General features: G+C 41.1%; 2 protein-coding genes across 3 annotated transcripts in view; one reads left to right on the top strand and one right to left on the bottom strand.

Moving 5' to 3' along the window:
* Window positions 1-4,149, bottom strand: part of TM7SF3 (transmembrane 7 superfamily member 3) — a 41,662-nt gene extending 37,513 nt beyond the window's left edge. For both annotated transcript variants that reach the window (XM_012457184.2, XM_012457183.2), the window contains exon 1: window positions 4,046-4,149. In XM_012457184.2, coding sequence (XP_012312607.1) covers window positions 4,046-4,136 — 91 coding nt within the window. In that variant the 5' untranslated portion in view covers window positions 4,137-4,149. The remainder of the gene's footprint in view (window positions 1-4,045) is intronic.
* FGFR1OP2 (FGFR1 oncogene partner 2) overlaps window positions 1-11,587 on the top strand; it is an 86,191-nt gene extending 74,604 nt beyond the window's left edge. The window contains exon 8 of the mRNA XM_012457186.3: window positions 11,569-11,587. The gene's annotated coding sequence lies outside the window, so the exon portion shown is untranslated. The remainder of the gene's footprint in view (window positions 1-11,568) is intronic.
* Window positions 11,588-12,166: the final 579 nt, after the last annotated feature.

The following is a 12,166-nucleotide window of genomic DNA, read 5'->3' on the forward strand; positions in this document are numbered from 1 at the left end:
AGTTGTGGTTTGATTCCTGGCTGTGCAGGATTTTGTCATCTTTGATGTTCCAACGTCTAGCACAGTATAGTCACCTAACTGGCATACAGTAAATGTCTGTTAAATGTTGGTTGAACTATGTGACCTCAGGCAAGTAATTTATTTCCTCTGGGCCTCGGTTCCCTCAAAGTAAAATTGAGGTAACTGTGCTGCCATCAGTTGGCTGCTGAAAGTATCAAACAAATGAGAAACAACTTTTTAAACTGCCCAAGGCTACACAATAAAGTATCACTTATTAACTTCCATTAGCCTTCCTGTGCTTCAGAGGTTCATCTCCTTATTGAAAGAAAAGAAAGAGGATCAAGCACTCAGAGCAGCCCTACAAATTAATTAGCGGTTAGAAAGGGACTAACAGGTACAGGGCATTCACAGAAGTTCCAGGAACATCATAAGCATTATGTTGAGAAAGACTTCCACAGAGTGACAACAAAAGGTACTGAAAGTCAAGACAACTTAAACAGCTCAGTCTGGTAGAAACTCGTTTAATTTCTGCTCATAAAAAGAGATTTAGCAAAAGAAGACACACACCCAAAAAAATCCTGAAGAAGTTAACAGGAATTTAACTTCACTTCTAAGGCATCTGGAAAAGGATTTATTAGAAGCATTTTATGAGGCATAATTAGATCTTACGACTTGGAGAGTAGGAGGAAAAAAGACAGCACATCAAAAGATATAACAAAGCAAATGGCTAACATCAAGTTGGGGCACTTACACTAGCTTTCCTTTAAAAAGATTTTTTTTTTTTTTTTTTGCCATCTGACCTATAGAAGGGACTTGAAACGATTTATCATACTTATCTTCCATTCTTACCCAGAATCATTTTTTCTTTCCAATAGTTCCACTTAAAAAGGGCCGCTCAATCCTAATCTTTTCCTTTTTCTTTCCCAATCAGATCCTAATCTGGCAACCATAAAAATTTCCAACTCATACTTTTTACTCTTTTACTAAAATTTACTTGTATTGTTTGTGTTTTAACACAACAACCAAATTCTAAGAGAAATCTATCATAGCCTAGTCTTCGTAATTCTCTTCAGATTAAAAACAAAAATGGTTCAGACACTTGAGTTGGTCAGAAGTCAACTGCCCCTCCCAATTTCTCATTGTTACCTTCTTACAAATGTTCAATAGCCTTAAAAGTTGAAAGGAAACACAAAAATGAACATATTAGCTTCATATACTTTTTAGAGAAAGACAGCACTTGCAACTAACCACAAATGGCCTGTTATCTTGCCTAACGCACCATCAATAGCACAAAGACTGCAAGGCCCAAATGATGCTGTGCTCAATTACTTAAGCGCAGCAGTAAACTGGGACTGTAAGAGAAGGGAAAACTGCTTAAAAGTATGATCTATCTCATGTGCCTACTGGTCACAAAAAGCACCCTCTTGAGACATTCTAGGAACTCCATCTGCCACCTTCCAAGATGTATTTAGCATTCAAGTTACTACCCACGTTATGCAAATTAGCTCATCCTGCTAAAGATGGGTAAATCCTCCTAAATTACAGCAGTTGCTCAGGTTCTTCAGTTTGTGTGGTTATCAGAATCATCAAACAGCAATCCAGCCATTTTCTAGGAGGATTATACAAATCCTGAACTACACCCTTCTACCTTTCCATATTGATTTGTATCTGACAGATACGGAGAATGTCTGCTTCTATTATCACTCAGCAGTTAAGTCCCCACATTGTCCTCCTGCACAGAATGACAATACTAATGCAAGGCAAAAAGAACAACATTGAGGAATATCAGTGCTATAATCATAGCAAAGAGGCAAAAAACAGTGTCTGAAAAAAAATAATTTCTCAACTTACTCATATTAAAATTTAACTTTCATATAAAAATTTCTAGGTATTAAATAGTAAAGTACTAAACTAGAAAGAAAAAGATCTGGATCCCTGCTCTTCTGACTCAGGGGATAGCCTAGATCAACTACAAACTCTAATATCTCAAATTCTTCACCTGTTAAAATGGAGATAGCATCTCTTTACCTTCATCATAAGACTATTTTGAGGAATGAGGATGCACAGAAGGATTAAGTACAAAACACCTTGCTATGTAAGATTTTCTTATTGAAAGGCAGCTTCACTGAAGTGGAAGGACTATGAAATTTGCAGGGGGACACACCTGGATTCAAATCCTATCTGTGACCCTAGTAGCTGTTCATTTGTTCCTCTGACAAGTGAGGAAGATCATTATATTGTAGGGTTCTGGAGATTAAATAACACTGCACATGGAAAGCACCTGGCACACACTATATGCAGTGAATTTTAGTGCCCTATTATAAGCAAGGCTTTTCTGCCAAAAAAAAAAAAAAAAAAAAGTGCCCTTTTCAGCTTTGGCCTCAGTCCTATACAAAGATCCTACGATTCAGTTTGCACGAGGGCTTTTCAAAGATAAGCGCATAGGAATACAATCACATTATTCAGAAAATATGTTTCAGAACTGCAACTAGTCTATTAACCCAAAACAAAACAGAATGTGCTTAACTTCATGGAAAAAGCACATGATGATCTGCCTGGCATAACTAGTGCCTTTACATTTCTTTTTTTTTTTTTAGACAGAGTCTTGCTCTGTCGCACCCAGGCTGGAGTGCAGTGGCGCGATCTCGGCTCACTGCAACCTCTGCCTCCTGGGTTCAAGCGATTCTCCTGCCTCAGCCTCCCTAGTAGCTGGGGTAACAGGCACCCGGCACCATGTCCAGCTAATTTTTTGTATTTTTAGTACAGATGGGGTTTCACGATATTGGTCAGGCTAGTCTCGAACTCCTGATCTCAGGTGATCTGCCTACCTCGGCCTCCCAAAGTGTTGAGATTGCAGGCGTGAGCTACCGGACACAGCCGCTTTTTACATTTTATATTAACAAACCATGAGCTGTTGCCAAAACCCATTCACCAAGCACAAGACCTACACTCTAATATCCCATTCTGAGTTCTCACTGAGATGAGCAAGAGTCACCTGATATCATCAAAAATGGTGTACTCACAGGAAGCCAAGCCCAGGCATGATTCTTCTTGGCTCCCACAGGTGAATTTGAAGTGGCAATAGAACTTTGTTGATTCTTGTTTTTCTCATTTTAGTTTTAGTCTCTATTCTTTACAGTTCATTTATGGATGATAAGTTATTTCCTGTTGGTAGCTGCAATGATTGAGAATTTTGTGATCTCTCATAGACATCTATTTCTTGTTGGATATGAGACAACACACAACATAGTTCGTTTTTGTACATTTGTCTTTTTTGAGGTCAAATCAATTAGAAATTTCTTGCCCTCAAGTAAGGAGAATAACTCTGATACCTGGACTGGCAAGCTTTTGTGCTTCTGTGTTTATTTTTCATTTGTGGCTGAAATTGTAGACTTGAGGGTATACACTCTCTATCTGTATTTCTATGTACCCGTAATTCAGAAAGTCCTTCATTTCTGATTGCAATTATGGAATGTTTTCCTGTCTCCAGATGGCATTAATAATACATTAGATGGTAAAGGCTCTTTAAAAATAAATAAAGCCCGATTCTGGGTTCATTTTTCCTCTCAAACTCTACAGAACATAACGAATTTGAAAAGCCTCTAGATTTGGGGATGTAAAAGCTCCATCCAGCTTGAGAACCATCAGTCATTAAACCCTTAGTTCCACCCCATGTCTTGCTGTCCAGAAGCTCAAGCATTCCACTGGGGAGCAAAGGGGCGCTTTAGTAAGTTACATTAAAGCCACAAACATGGCTGCTCCCTAAGGAAGATAATACTGTGTTAAAAAAAAGAGAATTATTTATCTCTTCCCATTTCCTCCGCCTAAATGAGAAGGTTGACAATAAGGCCTACTTAGCCATGGGTGTTTCCACTGGAGGAAAGAACTCTGGTCCATGAGTACCGGTTCTGAACTCACCATCCAGAGTGCACCAACGCCCCCAGTACCATCTCCCTGCTAGGTTGAAAGACCCCGGGCGGATTTTGACCTTGCAAGAAATGCAAAGGCAACTTTGGGTTGCAGAAGCCAGGCGCCCCGACATTACCCTCGCTGAAGTTTGCGAAGACCTCGGCTGCACCAGCCACCCGGCGTTCCGATGCCAGCACCGCTAGGACCAGCAGCTGCAGGAGCCCCATTGCTGCCTGGGCCGGGCAGGGCCCTCGCCAAGGCCAGGGAGGGGTGCGGGCTTGTGCGCCGGGGACCCACAGCCTCGCCCGAGCTACCCCGGGGCGCCTGCACCGGGCGCCATCGCCCGCCAGGTGCAGACGCCTCGCACCTGCCAGCTCCGTAGCCGCCGGCGTGAGCCCCGCCGCACTCCCAGCTCCAGCGAGAGCTTTCTTCTTCCGGCACTCTACTCCCAGCGCGCGTTCCCGCGCCTCCTCCCGGGCTCTCGCTGCGTCCGCGCGACCGGTTTCTCGGCGCGGGCGGCGCTGGGCGTTTCCAAGCAGAGCGCGCCTCCTCCCGGCGCACGGGGGACTCGCAGCCCGCGGTGCGCCCGGGAACCCCCAGGAAGAAAGACCTGGTTTGAGGCCCGGTCTTCCCACTTGTATCCCACCACGTATGCAAACCACCTTGAAAGTATAAAATAACTTTCTGTTGCGGTCACCAGGCTACTGTTCCCGTGTTTAACGGCTCTTTAGAACAGCAAAAAAGAGGAATCGGTTGCGAAAAACACAACTGAAGGCTATTTCCTCCAGTAGCAACTGCCTTCCCTGCTGAGGCTTATGTTAGTATAAAAACGCCGGGAGAATGCTGTTTGTGTAGTGGTTACCGCACCAGTCATGAGCACTACATTTAAAAATAGTTTCATTTTCTCGAAACGAAATATCCTCGAAGGCACGGCCTTGATCTGAACTTCTCTTTTAAGTCAAATACCTGAGTGCTGTTTAAGGGACAGTAGTCCGTGTGACAGATGGCTCACCGAAGATGTGGAATCAGATGCATAGACTCAACGTTACTTGGGGAAGATTGTCTTGCTTTCCTTTCCTGCTTTTTAAATTTTTCCACTTATATATTTTGACGAGCAACTATAGCTTGGAAATTACATGTTCAGTTAATCCACTACTAAGTTAACAATCTATAGCTGTGACCATAATGTAAAGAGGTGTTGAAGATAAAATTATTCATTGATACTTGTTAAAGCACAGAACGAAGACTATTGAGGACTGTCTCAATTGGCATAGGGACCACTGCAATGGCTCTTACAGTGGGGAAGAGTGACTGGGTTCAACTCTGAATACAGCACGAGCAAGTGGGAATTTATAACCAATGAGCAGCATGGAGTTCAGTGGACAGAAAATTACTAAGAGGAAATATCAGAGGTAAGGGGCATTTGGTGAAAGTGACCTAACAGGACTCCTCCTGAAGACAGGACATCACATGTAGGATGGTGGAGGGTGAGGAAACTGATCAGATATGGAGGAAAGGGGGGTTCTTTGCTAAAACTGGATTTTTACAAAGAAGTGCACAGATGGACCTAGCAGAAGATTCAGAACCGGTAATAAAGTTTGGCCAAGCAAATAATCTTTGTCACAGGCACAATTCCTTTTCTGCTCTCCCACTGCCTGGTCCAAATTTTCACGCTTTTGGTGGCACTATTTCTGTGGTGCTTTTCACTCTCCCACATGCCCCTATTCCTATAACCCTCAGTAGATGAAATCCAAGGAAGATGAAAGGAACAGTTATGTTAAGGGTAGCATCTGAATCAGTGGATGAATTATTCAGTAAATTGTGTTCTTACTGATTAGCTGCACTATGGGCAGAAAGAATCAGAACTCTATCTCACAATAATTGTCAAAACAAAATCCCAAAGTAATAAAACCATAAAAGAGCTAGTAGAAGAGTGCTTTTTAAAAAAAAAAAAAAAATTGATCTCAAAATGGGAGGAGCTTTCTAAGAAGCACAATAGCAAAGAAAATAACCATAAAGGAAAAGATTGGTAGACTTGGCTACATAAATACTTTTACAGAGATAATTGTATTAAACACAGAAGCAATATGAAAAGGCAAGCTGATGACCAAAAAATAAAAATTAGCAAAGGACATGAATACAGAATTTCACCCAAAAAAAAGGAAATACAAACTGCCAGTAAATACATGAAAAAAGTTCAATCTCATTAGTAAACAAAAAAAATCAAATTAACAAACTAAGATGTAAATATTTTAAAAGTAAAAGGACATCCAGTGTGGATAAAAAGCTGAGAAGGAGGCATTCTTAAGTAGGGATAGTGGGAATATACACTTTAAAAAAGTAATCTACCTAAAAAATGTTTAAAAATCTTATTTTGGTAGATTTGGTATAATAATTCCACTTTTAGATTTAAGTATGTAATTAAATAAACATATAAAAATTAGTATAATCTGAGGGAAGTGGTACATGCCTGTAGTCCTAGCTACTCAGGAGGCTGAGGCAGGAGGATTGCTTGAGCCCAGGAGTTCAAGGGAGCAGTGCTCTATGATTGCACCTGTGAATAGCCACTGCCCTCCAGTCTGGGCAACATAGTGAGACCCCATCTCTTAAAAAAAATTAGTGTACAAAACTATGCATCAAGGTGTTATTTAGAGTAGCAAAAACATCTAAAACAACATAAATGCCCAACAATTAGGAGTTAAATATCCTATGATACATTTATATAATAGATCCTGTGCAGCCCTTCATTTATATTCTAGAAAGCAACTGATTGAAGTCTTTATGAAAAGGCAACTTATGATGCAATAAATATATATATTATCCAGCTTATTTTTAAACATACATCTTTTATTGACTCAGAGGAATGGATACACTTTTGTTTTTTGTTTGCATTTTCCTTTAAGAGACAAGATCTCACTATGTTACTGGCCTCAAACTCCCAGATGTAAGAATTCAAGAGGAAGAACAGGAAAGGTGACTTGGAAGGACAGGTTTATTTTAAAGAAAACAAACCTGAGAGGAGCTTCTGGCTAGTTAGGTTAGAGGCACATTCTCTTACAGACAAAAAGTTTTTAAGGATTTAGGGTGGGAGAGTTTATCAGAGGCTTGGACTGCTTCTGTGCCTCTTTGTGGTGCTTACCTGGGAGGGAGAGTTGTGTATCTGTTCCCATACATCTTCCTGCAGCTGCAGGCATACCCCCAAGTCTGCTTTTAGCTTCCCTATCTTGGTGCACCTGAAGAGAAAGGAATGTGCTTATTAAAGCCCACTGTTTTCCTGGGGCCCATTGTATGAGGGTGAAGTTTGGCAGTTACCCAAGAAACTTCCCCCCCCACCTCCCTTTGTGCCTGAGCTGTCTTATTTGTGTTTTACTGTCTGTTCTTTCTGGCTGCTTTAGTTAGAAGAGAAGTGATTTCCTTGAAATGCATGAGGCTAAAAAGAGAGCTGGAACTTAAAGTGGCAGTGTTTATGGGAGATGACTGTGCTCCTGCTCAAACTCAAGGAACCTGCCGCCTGAGCCTCCTGACTAGCTGGGACTACAGGCTCACACCACTGTGCTTGCCTTGTTTTCTTTTTTCTTTTTTTTTTTTTCGAGACAGAGTCTTGCTTCTTCGCCCAGGCTGGATTGCAATGGTGGATCTTGGCTCACTGCAAGCTCCACTTCCTGGGTTCAAGCATTCCCCTGCCTCAGCCTCCCAAGTAGCTAGGTCACAAGCACCACCACACCCAGCTAATTTTTCTATTTTCAGTAGAGATGTGGTTTCACCATGTTGGCCAGGATGGTCTTGATCTCTTGACCTCATCATCTGTGCGCCTCAGCCTCCCAAAGTGTTGGGATTACAGGCATGAGCCACTGTGCTCAGCCCTTGTTTCCTTTTTAATATGCATTCCTGGTTATATGCATAGGAAAAAAAGGTTGAAAAATATATGCCAGAATGTTTAAAATAGTTATCTCCAGGTGGTTAAATTAAGAATGATTTTCTTTGCACATTTCTGTAAAAAAGTTCTACATTGAAATGTATCATTTTTGAATAAGAAATTATGATTTTGCAAAAGATACATATAATTTTAAGGGTTTTCTTGTAAAAGCATTCAAGACATAAGTCCATCTTCCTGAGTCTGACACATAAATGCTTTTCGTGATGCAGCACTTGTTCACCTCCCTAGGTTCTTGCTGCAACTAAAATCAGACCTCTACATGCTGGCCACATTGCATTAATTTCAATTTCCTGAACTGAGCCTATTCTCTCTCCTCCATACCTTTGCATCACAGTTCCCCATGCCTGCAGTCGCCTGTGCCTACATGACAGCTGATGATAGATGTGTCAGCAATCAGAACAGGGCCTCATTACCTTGGCTTCAAAGTACAGTATTGTGACAGCTTGGGAGGATGATTGCCTGGGGCTTCATGTTCATGTCAGAGTTCCATTGGAGAGCTGAGAAGCAAACTAGCTTAGCAGCTTTGCAGATGAGTTTGTTTTTTCTATGCATTGAAAGGAAATGCAGAAACTGAAAAGATTCCCAAGTACAAGATATGCATAATTAGAGCCTTAAAGTTTGTTTAGGCCAGGTGTGGTAGCTTCACGCCTGTAATCCCAGTACTTTAGAAGGCCAAGCCAGGAGGATCTCTGGAGGCCAGGAGTTCAAGACCAGCCCGGCAACATAGTGAGATCCCCATTCTTACAAAACAAACAAACAAAAAACAGAAAAAAAAAAATTAGCTGGGCGTGGTAGGGCACATCTGTAGTCCTAGATACTCAGGCACCTGAAGCAGAAGAATTTCTCGAGCCTAGGAGTTTAAGGTTGCATCAGGCCATGATTGTATCACTGTACTCTAGTCTGGGTGACAGAGCGAGATCCAGTATCTGATAAAACAAAAGTCTGTTAAAATTTAGAAAAGGAAGGAAGGGCAGGAGGGAGAGAAGGAGGAAGGGAGAAAACTTACTCTAGATTTTTAAATAAAACCTAAGATACCTTAAATGGAGTTGGGAGCAAGGATCCAGGGAAAAGGCAGGATTGAACCTCTGTGAAATTTGCCCATTTATTCTTTTCCACTCTAATCTCACCTTCATCCTGTATTTTTTTAACTCTTATGCTCTTTTGTGGGTAGTAATTTACATTCTTTGACTGTTTGTTTAGTTAAATTCAATAAATGCTTATTTAGTAGCTATTATATACAAATTATTATGCTAGAAAATTCATTCATTTGGTTAATAAATATGTATTCAGCTTCTATGTGCCAGTCTAAATGCTAGGTGTTAGGTACTGGAAACATGGAAACAGAGTATGTTTTCTGCCTGCAGGTAACCCATGGACTGATTGATGAATTAGCATCATGTACAAATAATTACACCTTAGTATGCTCAGTGCAATAATAGAAGTGTAAGGAAAAATTGTGGTAAAGATTAGGAGCATTTAACTTTATCTCAGAATTGAGGAAAGGCTTTTATAAAGAGATGGTTAAAATAAGATTTTCTTCACTAGTATAGTGGTGAGTAGTATAGTATAATAGGCTGGGCATGGTGGCTCACACCTGTAACCCTACCACTTTGGGAGGCCGAGGCAAAAGGATCACCTGAGGTCAGGAGTTCAAGACCAGCCTGGCAAAGATGGTGAAACCCTGTCTCTTACTACAAATACAAAAAAATTAGCCAGGTGTGGTGTCAGGTGCCTGTAATACCAGCTACTCTGGAGGCTGAGGTAGGAGAACTGCTAGAACCCTGGGGGCGGAAGTTGCAGTGAGCTGAGATTGTGCCACTGCACTCCAGCCTGGGTGACAGAGTGAGACTCTGTCTCAAAAATAATAATCATAACAATAATAAAGAAAATAAGGTTTGAGGCGGTTCCATGGTGTAATGGTGAGCACTGTGGACTCTGAAAATAAGGTTTGAGGACTGTGAAGACAATCACGAAGGGAACAAAGTAGAAATGTGGATGGAAGTGTGGGCATTTCATACAAGGAAGAAAGAATTACAGGCATTTTTATATGGTGTGCATGGAATTGTAAAACAGCAGAGCATGTTTAGGGAATTTCAAGAGGTATAGTATAGAAAATACTTATTTATAGTATATTCATCCCAGCACTAGAAACATTTTAGATATTTAATAAATTGCAACTGTGAGTATTAAAGGTATTTTCAACCAGGCACAGTGGCTCACGCCTGTAATCCCATTTGGAAGGCCAAGATGGGTGGATCACCTGAGATGAGGAGTTCGAGACCAGCCTGGCTAACATGGTGAAACCCTGTCTCTACTAAAAATACAAAAGTTAGTCGGGCATTGTGGTGCATGCCTGTAATCCCAGCTACTACTTGGGAGGCTGACGTGGGAGAATCCCTTGAACCGGGGAGGCGGAGGTCACAGTGAGCCGAGATGGGGCCACTGCACTCCCGCCTGGGCAACAGCAAGACTGTCTCAAAAAAAAAAAAGTTATTTAAAAAATTGTTAAAGGTGTTTTTCTGAAAAAATAGAGAGTTGCTACAGTCATAAAAACCAAATTACTTACAAGATTGACTATGAGGGCTCACTGCTAAAGGTGATGAGGGTAAGTGAGGGTTCATTATACTCTCTAATTTTCTATATGTTTGAAACTTTTAATAATATAAAGTTTCAAAGAAAGTACTTGCCATAATTGTATGTTTAAAATATGAGATCTGTAATACTGGGTTCTTGCTCCTAAAACCATATAATCCAGTTGGTGTCACAAGAGAAGCAAATGAAAAAGCAAATGAGAAAGTGTCCAAATCAAGAAAAGAAGAAAGGAGAGGTCCCTATGGACTCTAGCAATTTATAAAATTTGTATGAGAAGTGTATAACTTAAAAAGGTAGGTAAGAATTAAATAGCAGGAAAGAAATTGCTTTGGGAAAGGTAAAGAATGAGGAAAGAGCAAGACCAGTGGTTCTCAGTTGGGAGAAATGTTGCCCCCCCAGGGGACATTTGGGACTATCTGGAGATACTTTATGTTGTCATAAATGGATTGGAGGGATGCTACTGGCATCTCAGGGGTAGAGGACAGGGATGCTTCTAAACATCCTACAATGCATAGATCAGCACCCCACAACAAAGAATAATCTGGCCAAAAAGTCAACAGTGTGGCCATTGAGAATTCCTGAGCTAGATGCATAGACTATATTTGGCAGGTGGGTTATTCCTGAAGTCTACAGCTTCAAGAGACTCATAAACCCCTTTTCAAATGTAGGCTAAGTTGTGGACCTGGTCTGGGGAAATGGTCCACAGCTTTTATCTGATTCTTTAATCCAATTCTCCAAAAGAGGCTGAAGAACCAGAAAAGCCAAGGGGTCAGGGGCCTTGGCTGAAACAGAGGATTATTTCACTCAGAAAATTATCAAGTGGCAAGGCTGGGCCTGTTTGCTGAAGCCAGATTATTGTGAAACTTGAAAATCAGGCAGAGATAGTTAGATATCAACCTTAAGTCTCTGTGGAGGCACAGAGGCACAGACCTATTAGGAAGATATGGCGGGACAAAAGCTGTGTCACAATGTGAGTTGTCTTGAAGTGGCTTCTCTACTTCAGGTACCCACATTCCCTTCAATCAGGCTGTAAAACTTAGTATTCTTACTGAGTGGACTAAACTATATCCATATTAATTTTTTTCTCAAAAATTTATTTATCTTTCTTATCTGTCAACACTCTATTCTAGGCCCAGCTCATCTCACTCTTGGACAACTGCAAAACCTTCCTCCAAGTCCTTGGCTTATGCATCTTTGCAAACTGATCACTGGATATACTTTCTGGCATATGGCAGGCATTCAGTAAGATACACTCTTAAGTGAGGGTGGGAGAAGAAGGTCGTAGATTCCTTCCAAATTACAGTTAAAACAAATTATAAAGTGATCTCTCATTAGTCCCATTATGGGGAGCATGCCTTATCCACGTTCCTAATGAGGCCCCAGTACGTCTGCAGACTGTTTGGGGATGGGGGTGGCACATGGTGTGAAGCAGAAGTGGTGCTTCCCAGCAAGGGTTGGGATGAATCCAACAAGCTGTTTCCCAGGGACTGTGTCCCCCACCTTCCCTGCAGCAATCACGAATAATCAGCCTGAGAAAAAGGATATGAGAGTTTGTTTGAAGTCTACAAATCTATTACTTGCCGATTCCAAACTCATTTCTTACCAGACTATCCTCAGGCTAAATTTCCTTAAATACCAAATTTCTATTATCACTCTTCACACTTAAATTCTCAATGCGTACCAACTCTAAATCCAAATTGTGCAGCTGATTTTTCTTAAAAGTGAACC

This window comes from Aotus nancymaae, unplaced genomic scaffold (assembly GCF_030222135.1).
Source record: "Aotus nancymaae isolate 86718 unplaced genomic scaffold, 86718_ANA_hifiasm-v0.15.2.pri h1tg000016l, whole genome shotgun sequence".
NCBI lineage: Eukaryota > Metazoa > Chordata > Mammalia > Primates > Aotidae > Aotus > Aotus nancymaae.